The sequence below is a fragment of the Scyliorhinus canicula genome, chromosome 9 (assembly GCF_902713615.1).
Source record: "Scyliorhinus canicula chromosome 9, sScyCan1.1, whole genome shotgun sequence".
Classification (NCBI taxonomy): Eukaryota; Metazoa; Chordata; class Chondrichthyes; order Carcharhiniformes; family Scyliorhinidae; genus Scyliorhinus; species Scyliorhinus canicula.
This window is the reverse complement of record NC_052154.1, coordinates 86,672,521-86,694,823: the sequence shown is the minus strand read 5'-3', so window position 1 is coordinate 86,694,823 and position 22,303 is coordinate 86,672,521. Positions and strand designations below refer to the sequence as shown.

The 22,303-nt window shown below is 46.5% G+C and overlaps 1 protein-coding gene across 3 annotated transcripts in view; it reads left to right on the top strand.

Annotated features, from left to right (window-relative positions):
- Nucleotides 1-22,303, top strand: part of sf3b3 (splicing factor 3b, subunit 3) — a 73,388-nt gene that overhangs the window by 5,032 nt on the left and 46,053 nt on the right. For all 3 annotated transcript variants that reach the window (XR_005461859.1, XM_038807107.1, XM_038807106.1), the window contains exons 4-9: nucleotides 1,941-2,111; nucleotides 2,649-2,821; nucleotides 5,889-6,030; nucleotides 8,306-8,418; nucleotides 13,217-13,354; nucleotides 20,733-20,836. Coding sequence is in view for 2 of the 3 variants with exons in the window: in XM_038807107.1 (XP_038663035.1) it covers nucleotides 1,941-2,111; nucleotides 2,649-2,821; nucleotides 5,889-6,030; nucleotides 8,306-8,418; nucleotides 13,217-13,354; nucleotides 20,733-20,836 (841 nt within the window). In the remaining variant the exon portion in view is untranslated. The remainder of the gene's footprint in view (nucleotides 1-1,940; nucleotides 2,112-2,648; nucleotides 2,822-5,888; nucleotides 6,031-8,305; nucleotides 8,419-13,216; nucleotides 13,355-20,732; nucleotides 20,837-22,303) is intronic.

The window sequence follows — 22,303 nt, the reverse complement described above, 5'->3', positions numbered from 1 at the left end:
GTAATGGATGTGTTTTTCCACTGGGAGTATGTCCATCAATGGCGGGCTTGGTGAACCACAAGCAGTTACTTAATTAGGGATTTAGAGTGGCAAATCTACCTCCCAGCACATCATTGGGTTTGTGAGGGTGAGACCCACGCAGATACGGAGAATGTGTAAACTCCGGGGCCGGGATCGAATCCGGGTCCTCGGCGCTGCGGGGCTCCAATTGCTTTTTCACCGATGTTGAGATGGGTCCGCTTTGTGAGCATCTATGAAAATGTTTGGAAACTTGACTGGTGTATCACATGGTTTAACATGGGAGGATAGGGTGATAAAAGTTGACGTAAGCAAATTGTGTGTGCTTTTTAACTGTAGGCTGGATACCAGTCAATTATGTAGGGTTGTTAATTTCAGGATAAATTTTTAATTGTCACGTATTAACTAGAAAAATCCTTAATTTAACATTTTGTAATTTGATTTGTTATAGTCCAAAACCTTTTAGAAACATGCAATGAATAGTGCATGATATTGTTAGTCTTTGTCTAGATGGTTATTTTAATATTTAAACTTGCCCTTATTTAGGATGTCTTTGGTATTCCAGCAGCCATTCTGAATATAGAACCATAGAAAAGTTATGGTGCAGAAAGGCCATTTCTGCACCATTGTTTAGACCATTGTGTCTGCACTGGCCAGAACGAAGAAACTAGTCGCTCATTTTAATCCCAACATCCTGCTCTTCATAGCCTCTGCTCCTGCATTCACTTTCAAATTACTGCAGCAGAATGTAGCGAGCAGGGCTGGCATCTCTTTTTTTTTTGAAGTTTTTTATTTAACACAAATTTGTAACAGTTACAAAGCGAAAAATGGCCCTGTGCAAAGAGCCTTAACATAGTGAAAACGAACAGTGGGAAAGAATAAACATGTTAATAAATGTTGAAACCAAAAATCCTTCCATACGGCACTTTCCCTGCCAGCTCTGTTTACCCATGCCACACGTGTTCAACTACACTAAGCTAACGTGGCCCTAACCCCCCCCCCCCCCCCCCCCCCCCCCCCCCCGGGCCTGGTCTCCCCTACTCCCCCAAGCCTGGCCTGCCAGGTCAGCCCTGCGCTTGGCCCTAGCCCCCCCCCCCCCCCCTCCGATCTCCCTGGTGCCCCCTGACCTACGCTAGTCACACTGACCCCTGCCCTTGGCGCCTACCTGTCTCCCGTCCCAGCGCTCAGGCCCTCCCCCCACCCACCAGGGACCCATTAACCTAATTGTATCCCACCGAGCCCTTTCAAGTCCCGTGACTAGCCCCTAGCCCATCCCCCCATCAGAGGCCCCGATCTCGCACCAGAAGGTACCAAGCACAGGCCCCCCCCCCCCCCCCCCCCATTGCGATCCCCCCAAAGGACCCTAAACAGTGCGCCCTCCAACCCCCACTCTCTGTCCAGGCTGAAAACAATCTTAGATAAAACATTACAGTACAGGATAGTTTAACAAACCGCCGCCACACAAAATGTCTGAAAGCCCCGAGTCCTTTAGTTCCAGTCCAGCTTCTTTTTCTTAGTAAAAGTCCTAGTCAGAGCAACTTTAAGTTAACAGGCAGGGCTGGCATCTCTTCTTGCCTTTGGAAGATGGCAGTGTCCAAATGTTCTTCAGAGGGCAGTTAATAGTCTACCATGTTGGTGTGAGATGAATTGCGTATAAAGCAGGCCAGTTGATACTGACTGGTTCCCTTTCCTGAAATACAGAGTGAATCAGTTAGATTTTTATAACAATCTGAAAGTTTTGGGGTCACATTTACTGATAGCAGTTTTTTATTTCTAGGTTATTAAATTCAAATTCTGAAACTGCTGTGATGGCATTTTGCTACTGTTCGTGTAACTGCAGTTGTCTTTGGATTGATAATTTCAGTTTATTTGGTTGAAAGATTCACAAGCATTTACCAAACTTTATTTTCTTTTGTCCACAGATTACATTGTAGTTGGTAGTGACTCTGGTAGGATTGTTATCTTGGAATATCAGCCATCCAAGAATATTTTTGATAAGGTCCATCAGGAAACCTTTGGGAAGAGTGGATGCCGCCGTATTGTACCTGGACAGTACCTAGCAGTTGACCCGAAAGGCCGTGCCGTTATGATAGGTGAGTGGTAATGTACCTGAGGACAGGAACTGACTTGAGGCTACGCTACCGTTCCATTAGATTGTGATCTGTATTTCAACTCCTTTTTACCCTGCTGTTGTCTCATGTCCCTTGAATAAACATTAAAAGTGGGAGCAACAATCTGTTTGACTAACACCGTAATTGGGTTCAGGAATCCAGGATAATTTCTTCCTGCCACCTCGCTCCCATTAATTGGAACAGTGAGGGCACCAGTAATAACCGACTAACTAGTAATAATCAATGAGACCAACTCGTGCTGTGAACAGATACTTCTAATCTCGTAGATTATACAGATGCTGCCAGACAGGCTGAGATTTCCCAGCATTTTCTCTTGGTTTCAGATTCCAGCATCCGCAGTAACTTGCTTTTATCCTATAATCTAGTATGTGTGGTTGAGCACTATTACAGGTGTACATTTGTCCACCATGTGTTTGGGATTTATATATGTTTACAGAGCAAATTGTTTAATTACTGTGTCCTGTGGTTTTGTAACTTAAACGATCTGTGTGTTACCAGGTGCCATTGAGAAGCAAAAGCTGGTCTATATTCTGAACAGAGATGCTGCTGCTCGTCTCACCATCTCCTCACCACTGGAAGCACACAAAGCAAACACATTGGTGTATCATGTGGTTGGTGTGGATGTGGGCTTTGAGAATCCTATGTTTGCTTGTCTTGAGATGGACTATGAGGTATGAGTTTTGGAGCATTGATGTAGTTCAATACAACTATTGTAACATTCTAAAACAAATTTTAAATATACTAAAGGCATCTAATGCCTGCCAATGAAACTGGAGTTATATAGAACAGGAGTCTGAAGCATTGTGGCAGATTACAGGAGCTGGTTGAGATCAGCTATCTCAATCCGACTGTGTTGAACTCCGATTCAGTTAGTCAAGGCCTCCATTCTTGATAGCAGTTCAGTGACCCCTGATGTGTCTTGAGTATTGGTGCCGAGTGCGAAAAGGATCAGGCTTGAGTGAGCATTGTGTACTGCTGATTAAATGATGTGAACCATGTCTCTTCTCTGAAAAATATATTTGGGGAGATTCTCGTAACTCTGATCCAGCAGTCATAAGCTTGTCATTGCCTAAACTTTTTCGCACTGCTTTTATGTTTTGATCATAAATTTCATCCAATAAATAATTTGAAAGAATGAAGCCATCGTATTTGGTCCTATCTCAGACGTATGACTCCATTCCCTTCCCTGACCACTGATGTGAATCTGAATCAGATCTTTGTCAATCAGTGTCCTATTTGATCTGCAAACTGAGTTAGAAAGCTCATTGTCCTCTCCATCACCAAGACTGCCTGCTTCCACTTCTTCATGCTATTGCCTGTCTGCATTCCTCCCGTAGCCCACCTGTAACTAAAACTCATTCATTCTTTTGTTGCCTTCAGGCTTGAGTCTTCCAATACTCTCCTGGCCAGCTTCCTATCTTCCAGCCTCTATAAACTTCAACTCATACAAAGCCTGTATCCTATCCCTTGACAGTCCTGTTCGCCCATCACTCCTGTGCTTGTAGAGTTGCATTGGTTCTAGTCCTCTGAACATGTCAAATTTGCCATTTTCATCTCCTGTGTGAATGCCATTGAAATCTTGCTCTTCCCCATCTCTGTGCCATCCTGCCCTTTGAGAATTCTGCATTTGCTAGCTTTGAGCACTTCCTTTGCCCCCCCCTTTTGTAGTTATGCCTTCAATTGTTTATTCTCTAAGCTTTGGAATTCTTTCTTAAATGTCTTGGCTTCTTGTCCTTTAAGGCACTCATTAAAATCCCACCTTTTCCCCAAACATTTAATTACCCAATTAATGCCTTGTTATTTGGCTGCGTATCAATTTTTGTCTGATCATGCTTCTGTAGTTCGACATTTTTCGTTACATCAAAGAAACGTCCGAAGTGGGTGTTGGAATTATGCTGAGATATTAGTCGGGGGTGTGGGGACTATCCTGTGCCAGGCCTGGTCTGGGTGTTCAAAATAGTTACGCTGAAGTTTGAAGTGGTTTTATTTCTTCTAACGCTTTCAGAGTAACTCTGAAACCTGGCAGAATCATAATAATAATCATCTTTATTGTCACAAGTAAGCTTAACACTGCAATGAAGTTAATGTGAAAAGACCCTAGTCGTCACATTCCGATGCCTGTTCGGGTACACAGGGATAATTCAGAATGTCCAAATTACCTAACTGCAAGATGGCGCCGGAGCGTGGCGACTCTCTGCGAGCTCTCCCTAACAGATCCTCTTTTTACTTATCTTATAATGTTCTAATCTTTTAAAATTTAATTCGCAAGACTAACATTATTACTAACCTTTGTTTTTTATCTTCTTCCCCGCTGTTACCAGACTCCTAAATGACCCTCTTATGGACTGACTTGATTAACACTACACCCCTGTATGCTTCACACGATGCCAGTGTTATGTAATTACATTGTGTACCTTGTATTGCCCTATTATGTCTTCTTTTCATGTACTTAATGATCTGTTGAGCTGCTTGCAGAAAAATACTTTTCACTGTACCTCGGTACACATGACAATAAACAAAATCCAGCATGTCTTTTGGCACTTGAGAGGAAACCCACGCAGTCACAGGGAGAACGTGCAGATTCCTCACAGACAGTCACCCTAGGGGTAATCGAACCTGGGACCCTGGTGCTGTGAAGCAATAGTGTTAACCACTATTACTGTGCCGTCCACAGGACATGCTGCTTGTCTGGCATTCAATACTGGTTGGGCAAAAATCTTCTCCAATTAAACATTGGAACCTACCATCTTCAGTCCTTGCTGCAAACTCTGCTCTCTAGCTACCAACTCCATCCCTCTTATCGGCAGTTGTCAGAGGCTGAAACAGAACGTTTTCTGCCTCAGTGTCATGTTTCTCTCCAGATTGAGCTTTGGACCATCTCTGTCATCATTAGCTATTTCTTTCTTTTATAATGGGCAGCATGGTAGCACAGTAGTTAGTGCAGTTGCTTCACAGCTCCAGGATCCCAGGTTCGATTCCTGGCTTGGGTCACTGTCAGTGCGGAGTCTGCACGTTCTCCCCGTGTCTGCGTGGGTTTCCTCCGGGTGCTCCGGTTTCCTCCCACAGTCCAAAGATGTGCAGATTATGTGAATTGGCCATGATAAATTGCCCTTAGTGTCCAAAAGGGTAGGGGAGGTTATGGTGATAGGCTGTGGATGTGGGCCTAGGTAGGGTGTTCTTTCAGAGAGTTGATGCAGACTCGATGGACTGAATGGGTCCTGCGTTGTAGGGATTCTATGAACACTGAGCACAGAGTGACGGGGTTTTCCTGCATTGAAGAATGCCTGCTGAGGCCTGAAGGGCCAAATAGATTTCTTTCTGTGCTGTAAACGTCTATGATTTTATGGTACTTTGGAACCAGGAGCTTTAGGAACTCCACTGTTGATCTTGTGGTTAAAAAATTGTCTGACTGTACAGGCAAAGGAGGTCCCAAATTTAATTTGTCCAGTCCTGGTGGCTATCTGTTAACCAACATTGGGTGCAGAATGTGATCCAAGTACATGTGCAGTGTCCTCAGTCTGTCAAGTTTATAGGTTCAGAAATAAACGATGGCCACTACGCGTGTCGCCAACAGATGAGGAAAGTACATCTTGTCTCAATTCCATTGAATGTTCAAATGCATAATGAGAAATCATTCTTTGTATTTTCAGTGATAAAATTCTGGGAATTAAAAGGGCTGCTTCGTTAAATTGTTAACAGCCTATATTCTTTGCTTGAAATTTTATCTCTTATTTGTAGGAGGCAGACAGCGATCCTACTGGTGAAGCAGCTGCTAACACTCAACAGACATTGACATTCTATGAGTTAGACTTGGGCCTGAATCACGTTGTAAGGAAGTACAGTGAACCTCTGGAGGAACATGGCAACTTCCTCATTACAGGTATGCTGAGAGTGCCGGTGGATTCAGACTGGAGTGCATGAATAAATTACAATTTGTTTTGGCTAACCAAATGCATGTTGCCATTTGTGTTAACCATAAGAAATAGGAACGAGAGTAGACCATTCAATCCTTCGAGCCTGCTCCACCATTTAGTAAGATCATCTCTAAGTCCACTTTCCTGCCTTCTCTCTGGCATCCTTCATTCCCCTGCTGATTAAAAACCTATCGCTGTCAGCCTTGAATATGTTCAGGGACTTGGCCTCCGCAGCTTGCAAAGATTCACTGCTCTTTGAGAAGAAATTCTTCCTCAACTCCGGCTTAAAGGAGCACCCTCTTATTCTGCGTCTTCTGCCCTTTGGCCCTCCGCTTTCTTATGAGTGAAAACATTCTCCCAACATTATCCTGCATTTTTACATGTATGCATTGGCACGATGAAATTGGTGTTAATGTAGGACGACTGACTGGGACAGTTAGTTAGCCACTGACCTTTCATTTATACCAGGCTGATGGCATTAAAGACTTATTTGGCTGCAATGGTCTTGGCAATTTTAACTATTTCTATTTTAACCTGGGCAATGAAAAAACCTAACTTGACATTAAATTATTAATTTTAGAAAGGCTACTTCGGCAGGACATGTCAGTGTTGTGGTACGGAGTGTCAGTGTGAGGTCACGATTGACATTCTTCAGCAAAGTTAGGGAAACTGTCCTCTGTGTCTAAACCTACATCAAAGTGGATGTAGATGTTGACACTGTCCAAGAAATACAAAGGAATTCCATTACCAGCTGAAGTAACCTTTACCTAATTTGAGAGATTGATATTTGAATGGATGGGGGTTGGGATGACCAATTGTACGAAACTTACGTCATGCTGCACGCTGCCTGACCGAGAGTGGGCAGACAATTAACCCACTGGGAAAATGGATGAGTGACTAAGCCGCTATCTTCTCTATTCCCCGTTTTATGCCTTGCTGTGCTTGGGTACTTCCCTATCAGGTCTCCATGAGATCAATGACAAAAATATTGAAAAATGGGCTTAATAATTGTGCCTGCTGTCCGGAACTTTGTAACTCCCTGGCTTCTGTGGTTATAATTATTTTGTCAAAGCTTTTCAGGGGCTGTTTAGCACAGGGCTAAATTGCTGGCTTTGAAAGCAGGCCAGCAGCACGGTTCGATTCCCATAACAGCCTCCCCGAACAGGCGGCGGAATGTGGCGACTAGGGGCTTTTCACAGTAACTTCATTTGAAGCCTACTCGTGACAATAAGCAATTTTCATTTCATTTCATTTATGCAACGGTAAACCTGATATTCATAAATAACTAGGTCTCATCTTCGGGCTGATTTCAGAATTACTTTATTTCACCAACACTGGCTTGAGCAAAAGTAGGTCGTGATGTTGAGCAGGACTTAGTTGAGGATGAGGCTTTGGAGAGGATGTGAGGAGGGAGAGAATTATGCTTGAGCATGTTGACAGCGTGACAGATAGAGAAATTCAATGCAGCAAGAGGAGCGCCGAGCATATCTAGCTTTGCTGCCTGTGGGGTGGGTCACTGCTGTTGGGTCGAATAAAAGAGCAGGCTTTCTCCCTCACCGTGCAAAGTCATGGAATGTATAAATACTTAAAAATTGAATTCCAAAATTGAGTTGTGAGTTGCTACTCCCAAACTCCCGTCAGTGATTGTGAGTTCAGCTGTCTCTTGCTTCTGCTCTTAGCTGCTCCTCGCAGGCAATATGGTCCAGATCAAAGTTGCATTGAGCTTTATGATTTGAGAATAGAATATGTTGGCAAAAACAGGCCCATCAGCGTAAAGGGATTTAAAAGGGGGCTGGTTTAGCACACTGGGCTAAATCGCTGGCTTTGAAAGCAGACCAAGGCAGGCCAGCAGCACGTTTCTATTCCCGTAACAGCCTCTCTGAACAGGCGGCGGAATGTGGCGACTAGGGGCTTTTCACAGTAACTTCATTGAAGCCTACTTGTGACAATAAGCGATTTTCGTTTTTTCATTTCAAAAGACAATGTTTCAGGCAGGAAAATATTCAAACTCTGGCACACAAACTCTGGAAACATTGACCAGTCGTTTTGGATACTGACCGGCCCGCTGTTTATGCCTAGGAGTTTCTGCATTCATTTCTCATCTATTCCTCTTCAACTTCTTCCTTTATTTCAATTAGTGATGCAACTTAACTTCCTTACTCTGTGCCTATTTTGAAACTTCAAGAATGGGGTCCAGTCCTCTCTTTGGAATATCTAAATTAAAATATTTCTTTACTCCAGTTCCAGGAGGTTCTGATGGACCGAGTGGTGTACTAATCTGCTCTGAAAACTACATCACTTATAAAAATTTTGGGGACCAGCCTGACATCCGGTGCCCCATCCCCAGGAGGAGGGTAAGAAGTTTGTTAACTTTGTACATCCTTGCCTATGGCAGAAATATAGCATTCATGGTTAAAGCACAGAAAAATATTTCGACTTGTATCTAATTTGAATACTGGCTGAGGATACTGGAGAAATAACTTGCATTTTGTAATCACACTTTTCACATCCATTATGCGTCCGCAAAACTTTCAGTGCCAGAGAGTTATTTTTAAAGTGTCAAGACTGCTGTTACCTCATGAAACACAGCAAAGTTCCACCAACTCTAACGGACATTGGTGAACCAGATGGGTTTATTATCATCATTAGACTTGTATATGTTGATTCAAGTTTCACCATCTACCATGGTGGGATTTGAACCCAGATCCCCAGAGCATTTCCCTGGGTCTCTGGAATAGTAGTCCAATGACAATGCCATTATACCACTGCCTCTGACCTGCTGTTGTAGCCATAGTATTTATATGGCCAGTTCAGTTTCTAGTCAATGGTAAACCCCCAGGATGTTCATAATGGGGGATTCCGCGATGGTAATGTCATGGGGTGATAGTTAAAGTCTCTCTTGTTGGAGATGGTCATTGCCTGGCACTTGTGTGGTGCAGAGGTTACGTGTCAGCCCAAGCCCAAATGTTGTCCAGGTCTTGCTGCATTGGGACAAGGACTGTTTTATACTGATTATATTGTGTTTGGCCTGTCATGTTCCTATATTGAGGAAGGGAGTGACTAAATATCAAGTGTATATATTTTAGTTTCTCAGTATTTTTTATTTATTTATAAATTTAGAGTGTCCAATCATTTTTTCCAATTAAGGGGCAATTTAGCATGGTCAATCCACCTAGCCTACACATTTTTGGATTGTGGGGGCAAATCCCACGCAAACACTGGGAGAATGTGCAAACTCCACACAGACAGTGATCCAGACCTGGGATCGAACCTGGGACCTCGGCGCCATGAGGCAGCAATGCTAACCATTGCGCCATTGTGCTGCCCTGTTTCTCAGTATTTTTAATTCCTTCCTTAATGTCCTAATTCACATAGTCAAAGTTAGCAGATTCAATCCCCAGCTGTGCTAAGGTTGTGTTTCATTTAGTTTCCAATTCTTTGAGCTAAGGAGGAGTACAATCTGATCACTATGCAATGATCCCTGATGTAAATGTTCAATGTGGACATATTTTTGGTGCTGTTTTCCCCCTGGGGTCTAACCTAACACTGCACAGCTGAAAAATGAAACGAGGTCATTTCGTGCGATACGAGAGCGTAGTTCTTACCTGTAAAACTGCAAACCAGTATGAGTCAGTTTTAAGAGGCAAATGGGGAGTGGGCAACTGAGAGGCTAAATAAAACTCTTATATTTTATGATGGTTAACCTGTAATGAAATCCCAGTGGAATGATTTCTGTCAAAACCATATCCAGATCCTCTATCTAAAACCGTCGCCTATTTTCTAAGGATCTGTATCCCTCTGCTCCCTGCCCATTCATGTATCTGTCTAGATACATCTTAATGACGCTATCATGTCTGCCTCTGCCGGCAATGCGTTCCAGGCACCCACCACCCTCTGCGTAAAGAACTTTCCACGCATATCTCCCTTAAACTTTTCTCCCCTCACCTTGAACTCGTGACCCCTAGTAATTGAGTCCCCCACTCTGGGGGAAAAAGCTTCTTGCTATCCACCCTGTCTATACCTCTCATTATTTTGTAGACCTCAATGAGGTCACCCCTCAACCTCAGTCTTTCTAATGAAAATAATCCTAATCTACTCAACCTCTCTTCATAGCTAGCGCCCTCCATACCAGTTCAACATCCTGGTGAACCTCTTCTGCATCTTCTCCAAAGCATCCACATCGTTTTGATAATGTGGCGACCAGAACTGTATGCAGTATTCTAAATGTGGCTGAACCAAAGTCTTATACAACTGTAACATGACCTGCCAACTCTTGTACTCAATACCCCTTCCGATGAAGGAAAGCATGCCGTATACCTTCTTGACCACTCTTATCGACCTGCGCAGCCACCTTCAGGGTACAATGAACCTGAACACCCAGATCTCTCTGTACATCAATTTTCCCCAGGGCTTTTTAATTTACCGTATAGTTTGCTCTTGAATTGGATCTTCCAAAATGCATCACCTCGCATTTTCCCGGATTTAACTCAATCTGCTATTTCTCCATCCAACTCTCCAATCTATCTATATTCTGCTGTATTCTCTGACAGTTCCCTTCACTATCTGCAACTCCGCCAATCTTAGTGTCATCTGCAAACTTGCTAATCAGACCACCTATACCTTTGTCCAGATCATTTATGTATGTATATCACAAATAACAGTGGTCCCAGCACGGATCCCTGTGGAACACCACTAGTCACCGTTCTCCATTTTGAGACACTCCCTTCCACTACTGCTCTCTGTCTCCTGTTGCTTAGCCAGTTCTTTATCCATCTAGCTAGTACACCCTGGACCCCATGAGACTTCACTTTCTCCATCAGCCTACCATGGGGAACCTTATCAAATTCCTTACTGATGTTCATGTATATGACATCTGTCAACTTTGTCACTTCCTCAAAGAATTCTATTTAAGTTCGCAAGATATAACCTTCCCTGCACAAAACCATGTTGCCTATCACTGATGAGCCCAGTTTCTTCCAAATGGGAATAGATCCTATCCCTCAGTATCTTCTCCAGCAGCTTCCCTACCACTGACGTCAGGCTCGCAGGTCTATAATTACCTGGATTATCCCTGCTACCCTTCTTGAACAAAGGGACAACATTAGCAATTCTACGGTACCTCACCCGTGTTCAAGGATGCTGCAAAGATATCTGTTAAGGCGCCAGCTATTTCCTCTCTCACTTCCCTCAGTAACCTGGGATAGATCCCATCCGGATCTGGGGACTTGTCCACCTTAATGCCTTTTAGAATACCCAACATATCCTCCCTCCTTATGCCGACTTGACCTAGAGTAATCAAACATCTATCCCTAACCTCAACATCTGTCATGTCCCCCTCCTCGGTGAATACCGATGCAAAGTACTCGTTAAGAATCTCACCCATTTTCTCGGACTCCACACATAACTTTCCTCCTTTGTCCTTGAGTGGGCCAACCCTTTCTCTAGTTACCCTCTTGCTCCTTGTATATGAATAAAAGGCTTTGGGATTTTCCTTAACCCTGTTTGCTAAAGATATTTCAGACTCCTTTTAGCCCTCTTGATTCCTCCTTTCAGATTGGTCCTACATTCCTGATATTCTTCCAAAGCTTCGTCCGTCTTCAGTCGCCTAGACCTTCTGTATGCTTCCTTTTTCCTCTTAGCTAGCCTCACAATTTCACCTGTCATCCATGGTTCCCTAATCTTGCCATTTCTAACCCTCATTTTCACAGGGACATGTCTGTCCTGCACTCTAATGAACCTCTCTTTAAAAGCCTCCCACGTAACAAATGTGGATTTACCTTCAAACAGCTGCTCCCAATCCACATTCCCCAGCTCCTTGGTATAGTTGGCCTTCCCCCAATTTAGCACTCTTCCTTTAGGACCTCGTCTTTGTCCGTGAGTATTCTAAAACTTATGGAATTGTGATCACTATTCCCGAAGTAATCCCCGACTGAAACTTCAACCACCTGGCCGGGCTCATTCCCCAACACCAAGTCCAGTATGGCCCCTTCCCGAGTTGGACTATTTACATACTGCTCTAGAAAACCCTCCTGGATGCTCCTTACAAATTCTGCTCCATCTAGACCTCTGACTAAGTGTATCCCAGTCAATGTTGGGAAAATAAAAGCTTCCTATCACCACCACCCTGTTGCTCCTACATCTTTCCATAATCTGTTTACATATTTGTACCTCTATTTCACGCTCGTTGTTGGGAGGTCTGTAGTACAGCTCCAACATTGTTACCGCACCCTTCCTATTTCTGAGCTCTGCCCATATTACCTCACTGCTCAAGTCATCCATAGTGCCCTCCTTCAGCACAGCTGTGCTATCCTCTCTGACCAGTAATGCAACTCCTCCACCCCTTTTACCTCTCTCTATCCTGCCTGAAGCATCGATATCCTGGATATTTAGTTGCTAATCATGCCCTTCCCTCAACCTAGCCTCAGTAATAGCAATAACATCATACTCCCAGGCATAATCCAAGCCCTGAGTTCATCTGCCTTACCTACTACACTTCTTGCATTAAACCAAATGCACCTCAGATGACCAGTCCCTTTGCGTTTATCTTCTGGTCCCTGCCTACACTTCCCCTTAGTCACACTGACTTCATGATCCAGTTCCTTACAGGCTTTAGTTACTACCTCCTTACTCTCCAATAACCTCATTTGGTTCCCATCCCCCTGCCACATTTGTTTAAACCCTCCCCAACAGCATTAGCAAAAGCACCCCCAAGGACATTGGTTCCAGTCCAGCCCAGGTGTAGACCGTCCAATTTGTAGTCCACCTCACCCAGAACCGGTCCCAATGTCTCAAAAATCTGAACTCCTCCCTCCTGCACCATCTCTCAAGCCACGCAATCATCCTGCCTATTCTTTCATTTCTACTCTGACTACCATGTGGCACTGGTAGCAATCCTGAGATTACTACCTCTGAGGTCTGACTTTTTAACTTGGCTCCTAACTCCCTGAATTCTGCTTGTAGGACCTCGTCCTGTTTTTTACCTATATCATTGGTGCCTATATGCACCACGACAACTGGCTGTTCATCCTCCCCCTTCAGAATGTTCTGCAGTCGATCTGAGACATCCTTGATCCGTGCACCTGGGAGGCAACATACCATTTGGGGTACCGTTACATGTGACACTTTGAATATGATGGCTACTTTCCCTTCCAGAATGACCTGGATGATCCCGAGCGAGGAATGATCTTCGTCTGCTCTGCTACGCATAAAACAAAGTCCATGTTCTTCTTTCTGGCACAGACTGAACAAGGGGACATCTTCAAAATTACACTGGAAACGGACGAGGACATGGTAAGCAGATCCCAAGTTGCCAAAGCATCAGCGACTCCTCTCGACATTGCTAGTATTGTCCAAAGGAAAGGATGAAACCATTACTGTTTTGTTCCGAGCTCTACTGCAGGAGTTGCTGGAAAGCTTCCTGACAGTTCAAAGATTACTGTTTACGGGACTCCATTCTGGATTTTCTGTCGGGGTTTATTCTGGATTTTGGGTGGTTCTGTATGCCATGGATTTGGGAGCTAGGTTTCCTCCGACTTCTCTGTCGCTTAGTCTGGATCTGTAACATACTCATTTTACATATGTCGCCACAGGGAGGCACTACAGGGAGGGCTTGCCAATGATGAAGCAATATACTGCCAGCCAGCAGTGAAAGCTGATAGCAAAAAGAGCCAAGCAAGGCTGACCATTACCCAACACTCGGTACTTTAACACACCATGCATTGCATCAACCAGCGAAACATTAATGTTGGGTGCAACTAAACTGCCTTTTTCTTTCATTTTTTATATTTAATTAAGGCTATTATAGTGTGTTCAGATCAGTATCCCGGTCTGGAATGGTTCACTAATGCAAGTTAATCAAAAAGACAGTTCAAGTATATTTGTCACTTAACTCTTAGTTGGAAGACGATGTATCATACAAACTGTTTGCAGCAAATGTGGATTTCTTTTGGAAATAATTAATGCTTTCTCATTCTTTGTAAAATACAAGAATGAGTAAACATTGAACGATGCATTTCACCTTTCTCTAAAAAACTGATAGCATATTTTTAAAAGATTTTTAATTTTACTCCTTTGTTGCCAAAAGTTTTTTTTCTTTTGTCAATTAATTTTCTGAAGCCCATTGCATAAAGACTTGAAATGCTGCTGATGTCAAGAGAGGCACTTTACCTTGTCCTGTACTAGACAGGGTACGTTGAAAAACTGATGGTTCTTTTTTTTTGTCAATCTTTTTGTTGAACATGTAAAAATTTATATATAATTGCAAAACACAAAAACAGCTGCCCCCCCAACAGCTGACCAACACTTTAAAATACATAACAAACAGTTCCCATCTTACATAGAACTTCCCAATCGACCTTCTCAGCGTGTGTTTAACTTTCTTCACATACAAAAATTCCAGGAGGTCCCCTCGTCACACTGAGGCACTGGGTGGAAAAGCTGACCTCCACTCCAGAAAAACTTGCCTGCGAGCAATCGACTAGGTGGCGGCTAAAATATCTGCCGCTCCCAACTCGGTCAGTTCTGACACCCTGAATGTGACCTCCAGGGAGCCTGGCTCCAACTCCCTGCCTAAAATCGCCGACATGGTGCTGAAGAACGAGCCCCAAACGTTTGCTAACTAGGATATGCCCAGAACATATGTACGTGAAAGCTATAGCCAGTAGATGGCAGGGGTGGGGGTATCGGGGGATGGGGTTAGGGGAGGGGGGGGGTTGTTCTGCTGACGGGAGAGGGACTTGAAATAGGCACTGGAAAGGAGGTCGAGGGTGGAGGCAGCTATAGGGCGGGCCAGGAAGGGCGCGACGCACGGGTCAGGGGCCGGCCCGAGAAAGGCTATGGCTGACCGGCGGGGTGGGGGGGGTGGGATGTGCCCCCCGACCAGGCTGATCACCTGGAACGTCAAGGGACTGAATGGGCCGGTTAAGAGGGCGCGGGTGTTCGCGCACTTGCGGGCCCTGAGGGCGGACGTAATTATGTTGCAGGAGACACATCTGAAAGTGTCAGACCAGACCAGGCTAAGGAAGGGCTGGATTAGCCAGGTCTTCCACTCGGACTTGGACTCTAAGTCCAGAGGGGTGGCAATCATGATCAACAAGCGTGTGCAATTTGAGGCAGAGGGCATATCCGCAGACAGGGGGGGCAGATACCTGATGGTACGGGGCAGGCTGGAGGGGAGAAGAGTGGTGCTGGTGAATATATATGCCCCGAACTGGGATGACGTGGACTTCATTAAAAGAGTGCTGGGGAAGATCCCGGACTTGGATTCTCGCAGGCTAATAATGGGAGGGGACTTTAACATGGTCCTTGACCCGACTTTGGATCGGTCGTGTCCCAGAACGGGTAGACTCTCAGCAATGGCAAGGGAGCTGAAAGGGTTTATGGAGCAAATGGGGGCAGTGGACCCCTGGAGGGAGGGACAGCCAACAGGAAGGGGCTACTCGTTCTACTCGCACGTCCACAAAGTATATTCCAGGATAGATTTCTTTGTGCTAAGCAGGGACTGTAGGGGGGAGGTAAAGAACACGGAATACTCAGCAATTACCATTTCAGACCATGCCCCGCATTGGGTGGACCTGCAGTTCGGGGGAACGAGTTATCAACGCCCGCAATGGAGGCTAGATGTGGGACTGCTGTCGGAGGAGGGGATCTGCGAGAGGCTTCGGAAATGTATAAAAAATTACCTGCAGGTGAATGACACTGGGGAGGTCTCAGCGGCGACCGTGTGGGAGGCGCTAAAGGCAGTAGTGCGGGGGGAGCTGATTTCAATTGGGGCCGATAGAGCCAAGGCAGACCGGGCAGAGATGGATAGATTGGTCAGGGAAATGGGCCGGATAGATGAAGAGCACGCGGAGTCCCCGGGGGAGGTTTTACTCAGGGAAAGGCAGAGGCTACAGGCGGAACTGGGGGCACTATCCACGAGCAGGGCCGTGGAACAGCTTAGGAAGGCGAGGGGAGTGGTGTACGAGTATGGGGAAAAGGCTAGCAGACTGTTAGCGCAGCAACTTAGGAGGAGGGAGGCGGCCAGGGAAATAGGTAGAGTGAGGGACGAGGGGGGGCACAAAGTGGAGGATCCGGCAGAATTGAATAGGGTATTCCGGGACTTCTATCGTAAGCTGTATACTTCGGAGCCGCCAGAAGAACCGGAGGGGATGAAAAGGTTTCTGGATGGGTTAACATTCCCAACAGTTGGGGGGGGGGGCGAGTGGAAGAGCTGGGGGCCCCGATTAGAGTAGAGGAGGTATTGGGGGGCCTAAAGGCCATGCAGTCGGGGAAGTCCCCGGGGCCGGATGGATACCCAGTAGAGTTTTATAGGAAGTTCTCTGAGCTGGTGGGCCCGGTCTTGGCGAGGGTTTTCAATGAGGCAAGGGACAGAGGGACCCTGCCGCCGACGATGTCACAAGCCACCATATCTCTGATATTAAAGCAGGGTAAAGACCCGGAGGTGTGCGGGTCCTACAGGCCAATCTCCCTGATTAATGTAGATGCCAAGCTCCTGGCAAAGGTACTGGCGGGTAGAATGGTGGACTGTGTACCGGAGGTGATTGGGGAGGATCAAACGGGGTTCGTGAAAGGTAGGCAGCTGGCGGCCAATCTGAGGAGATTGCTCAATGTGATAATGATGCCCCCGGCGGGTAGAGAGGTGGAGGTAGTGGTGGCTATGGACGCCGAGAAGGCCTTTGACCGGGTGGAGTGGGAATATCTATGGGAGGTGCTCGGACGGTTTGGGTTCGGGGAGGGATTGGTGGATTGGATCAAATTATTATATCAGGCCCCGAGGGCCAGCGTCAGGACCAACAGAGAAGTGTCGGAGTACTTTAGGTTGTACCGAGGGACCAGGCAGGGCTGCCCGCTCTCCCCGCTGCTGTTTGCGCTGGCCATAGAGCCGCTGGCGATTGCGCTGAGAGCCGCAGAGGGTTGGAAGGGGATGGTGAGGGGCGGGGTTGAACATAGGGTTTCTCTTTACGCAGACGACCTGCTCCTGTACGTGTCGGACCCAGTGGCCGGGATGGGAACTATACTGGGAATGCTGAGGGAGTTCGACCAGTTCTCAGGATACAAATTAAATACGGTCAAGAGTGAAATGTTTGTGGTCCAGGCAAGGGGCCAGGAGAACAGATTGAGAGGGCTACCGTTTAGGCTGGTTGAGGAAAATTTCCGGTATTTGGGAATCCAGATGGCACGAGACTGGGGCAAGCTGCATAAGTTAAATTTGGCCAGGGTGGTGGAGCAAATGAAGGGAGAGTTTCGGAGATGGAATGCACTCCCGCTGTCGCTGGCAGGGAGGGTGCAGACTGTAAAGATGACAATCCTCCTTCGATTTTTGTTTATTTTTCAGTGCCTCCCGACCTTTATCCCACAGTCCTTCTTCAAAAGAGTTAACGGGCTGATCATGAGCTTTGTCTGGGCGGGAAAGTCCCCGCGGGTGAAGAAGGCGATGTTGGAGAGGAACCGCAGCGAGGGAGGGCTGGCTTTGCCAAGTCTGGTCAATTATTACTGGGCGGCCAACATCGCTATGATAAGGAAGTGGATGGTGGGTACGGGGTCTATTTGGGAGCGGGTGGAGGCGGCTTCGTGCAGGGGCTCCAGCTTGGAAGCCCTGGTCACGGCTCCTCTACCGCTGCCGCCGGCCAAGTACACCACCAGCCCGGTAGTGGTGGCGACCCTGCGGATATGGGGCCAGTGGAGGAGGCATGTGGGGGAGATGGGGGCGTCTGTCTGGGCGCCATCTGCGACAACCATCGGTTTGCCCCCGGCAGTATGGATGGGGGGTTCCGAGTATGGCGGCGAGCAGGGGCGGGAAGGGTGGGTGATATGTTCCTGGAAGGGAGCTTCGCGAGTTTGAGGAGCTTGGAGGAGAAATTTGGGTTGGTAGGGGGAAATGATTTTAGATACCTACAGCTGCGGGACTTTGTTCGTAGACAGGTCCCATCTTTCCCGCGCCTCCCGCCAATGGGGATCCTAGACAGAATAGTCTCTGGGAGGGACGAAGGGGAGGGTAGAGTCTCGGGTATTTATAAGGTGCTCATGAGGGAGGAAGGGTCCCAGACAGAGGAACTGAAACTTAAATGGGAGGAGGAGCTAGGCGGGGAAATGGAGAATGGGCTGTGGGCAGAGGCCCTGAGTAGGGTAAACTCGACTGCGACATGTGCAAGGCTCGGGCTGATCCAATTTAAGGTCGTTCACACGGGCCCATATGACGGTGGCTCGGATGAGCAAATTTTTCGGGATAGAGGACAAATGCGCTAGGTGCGCGGGAGGACCAGCGAACCATGTGCACATGTTTTGGGCATGCCCTGAGCTGAGGGGGTACTGGGAGGGATTTGCGGGGGTCATGTCCCAGGTGCTAAAAACAAGGGTGGTGATGAGTCCAGGGGTGGCAATTTTTGGGGTTTCGGAAGACCCGTGCGTCCAGGGGGAGAAAGCGGCCGATGTGCTGGCCTTTGCTTCCCTGATAGCCCGGCGACGAATATTATTGGCGTGGAGGGACTCAAAGCCCCCGAAGACTGAGTGGTGGCTTGCGGACATGTCAAGTTTCCTGGGGATGGAAAAAATTAAGTTCGCCTTGAGGGGATCTGTGCAGGGGTTCACCCGGAGGTGGCAACCATTTATTGACTTCTTTGCGGGAGAGTGAGCGTCAGCTCACTGAGTGGGGGAAGGGGGTGGGGGGGGGTGGTAGAGTAGAGTAGGAGGGAAAATATGGCGGGTAGTACGGGTGGGAGGGGAGCGGGCTTGTGCAATACGGTATGATGGAAGTATTGAAAGTACGTGGATGTTTGCACATTTTTGCCTTTTTTTGCTTCCTTTCTGATGATGTCTGTAACTGTTTATAAAGCCAAAAACTACCTCAATAAAATTGTTTATTTAAAAAAAAAAGAACATATGTACGTGGCTTGCTGGACCCTCCCACACTGCTCAGTTATCTTCTATTCCCTCAAACTCCCGACTCATTCGTGCCACCTTCGGTTGGATGAGCCCGAGCCCCGCACACGATGGTGTGACATTCACTCTCCACAAAGCCTCATACCACGCACCCTCCTCCACTTCACCCTTGCTCCTCCTCCCATTTCGCCTTTAATCTCCTCCATCGAGGCCCCATCCTCTGCCAGCTGCCTCCCATAGATGCCTGACATATAATCCTGCTCCAACACAGCCAATGCAGTACCTCTCCACCAATGATGCAGGCGGTGCAATCGGAATCGCAAATAATCCTTCCTCGCAAAATTCCGGACTTGCAAGTACCCGAATGCCTCCGACTGCGCGAGCCCAGACTTCTCCACTAATTCCCGCAAACTCGCCAGCTGCCCCCTCCAGAAACACATCCCCATTACTGCCACCCCCTTATCCTCCCATCACCTAAATCTGGCATCCATCCTAGCCGGTTCAAACAAATGGTTGTCCCTGATCGGTATCATCCTTGAATCTGCGTGCTTTAAAGTGCTGCGTAGTTGTCTCTGTATTTTTAGCAAGGCCAGCACTACTGGGTTCCCCGAGAAAGTTCTTTGGAGAGAACAGAAGCAGGACTGTCGTCAACAGCGGAACCAATTTAGAACCTGTCTGAACTTTAAAAAAAAAAAAATTCCTGGCTTGGGTCACTGTCTGTGCGGAGTCTGCACGTTCTCCCCATGTCTGTGTGAGTTTCCTCCGGGTGTTCCGGTTTCCTCCCACAAGTCCCGAAAACATGCTTGTTAGGCAATTTCAACATTCTGAATTCTCCCTCCGTATACCCGAATAGGAGCTGGTATATGGCGACTAGGGGCTTTTCACAGTAACGTCATTGCTGTGTTAATGTAAGCCTACTTGTGACAAAGAGTATATTTTATCAAACCAGTTCTCAAGGTCCTCCACAGTTGCTCTCGGGGCCCCTATTCTAATCTTCCATTTTGGCTTCAAGGGAGGTGAACTGGTCACTGTGCCTCGCCAGTGCGACCTCCACCCATCTCAATACCTTGCCTCTGTCAATGCATGCATCCACCGTAATATTCTCCCCCCCCCCCCCCCCCCCCCCCCCCCCCCGCATCTTCCCTGCCCACACCCTTCATTGTGCTTGAACTGACACTCAAATCCTTCCTCTCCTAATTTATCCACAGGTTCTCAGCCATTCTCCCCCTACTACTCTCAAGAGGAGCAACGTTTCATGCAATTTTCCCCACAAAAAACAAGTGGAAAGGACCTAAAACTCAGGACAGCACGGTAGCATAGTGGTTAGCACAATTGCTTCACAGCTCCAGGGTCCCAGGTTCGATTCCCGGCTTGGGTCACTGTCTCTGCGGAGTCTGCACGTTCTCCCCGTGTGTGCGTGGGTTTCTTCCTGGTGCTCTGGTTTCCTCCCACAGTCCAAAGATGTGCAGCTTAGGTGGATTGGCCATGCTAAATTGCCCTTAGTGCCCAAAATTGCCCGTAGTGTTGGCTGGGGTTACTAAGTTATGGGGATAGGGTGGAGATGTGGGGTTGGGTAGGGTGCTCTTTCGAAGAGCCGGTGCAGACTTGATGGGCCTCCTACACAATAAATTCTATTCTAAGATTCTGGCAGGAGCAACCCAACCAGCGACTCCATGGTTCTTTTGTTTCTGATGTATGTATCACTGTTTCTCTCTCTCTCACACACACCCCTTTCCTGCGATCAAGTTTCTGCCCTGTTTTCTAAAGCCATGCTCTTGCATATTTACAGGTGACTGAAATTAGGCTGAAGTATTTTGACACTGTTCCTGTGTCAACTGCCATGTGTGTCCTGAAGACCGGATTTCTCTTTGTTGCATCAGAATTTGGCAATCAGTGAGTCACAGTGGATGTTGCAGCAATTAAATAGCTGTTATTTTTATCTTCTATATCTCCTCTATTCATGAACAAGATGATGAATAATTAGTTGCTTGAAAGCATCTGGTGGTCTGGATCTGTTTTTATTTATTTATTTCTTAAATTTAGAGTACCCAATTTATTTTTTTCCAATTAAGGGGCAATTTATCTTTGCCAATCCACCTAATCTCCACATCTTTTGGGTTGTGGGGGCGAAACCCACGCAAGCATGGGGCGACTGCAGACGCCACACGGGCAGTGACCCAGAGCCGGGATCGAACCTGGGACTTCAGTGCTGTGAGACAGTAGTGCTGATCACTGTGCCACCATGCTGCCTGTGGTCTGGATCTGTCAATGAAACTGTCTAAATGTTTGAATTCCTTGGAGAACATTTTTTCCTGAAAATTTAGATTACCCAATTCATTTTTTCCAATTAAGGGGCAATTTAGCGTGGCTAATCCACCTACCCTGCACATCTTTGGTTTGTGGGGCTAAACCCACGCATACACGGGGAGAACGTGCAAACTCCACACAGACAGTGACCCAGAGCCAGGATTGAACCTGGGAACTTTGCACTGAGGCAGCCGTGTTAACCACTGCACCACCATGCTGCCCTCGCTCAAACGTTTAACCCAGCTTCCCATTAATTTGCATAATGTTTAAAATAAAACGGTTTGTCTGAGCTTTGATTGAGATTTCTGGGTTTTAGGCAGCAAATGGCCCATGGGAATCGGTTTTCATGCTAGTGGTGATGGAACTAGCTTTGTGGCTAATCAGTATTTTCTTGACATTGAATGATACAGACGAGAAGGTGGGGCATTTGGTCCAGTGTGCCTGTGTTGCCTTTGAATTAACTATCCAACTCTACCGCTTCCTTATAGTGTTGCAGAGTTTTCCCGTTCAAGTATTTATGCAATTTCCTTTTGAAAGTTATTGAGTCTGCTTTCACCGTCTTTTCAGGATGTGCATTGGCAGTCACCATAACTTGCCGGGTAATTTTTCTCCCCAATCACCCTCTGCCAATTACTTGAGTCGAGCACCAGTATGATTATAGTTCACGAGTGTCTTCCTTTGCATATCACAAGATTAGGAGTACGTTATTCAGCCGTTTGGTCCTGTTCCACAATTCAGTCTTATCGTATGGCTATACCATAATTCCACATGCCTGACATTACTCCATATCTTTTTTAAAAATATTTTTATTTATCTCCTTTTTCACATTTTCTCCCAAATTTACACCCAACAATAATCTGTATCGAATGCAATGTCAATTCCCATATCAATAACAACAATCCCATCTTCTCCCCCCCCCCCCCCCCCCCAAAAACATTAGCCCGTATGTTAATGTAAACAAATGACAAGGAATCAGGAATCACCCACAGTCACCATTATCACATACAGTCCTCCCCAACACCCCACCCCCAATCCCCAATGTTTGATGTAATC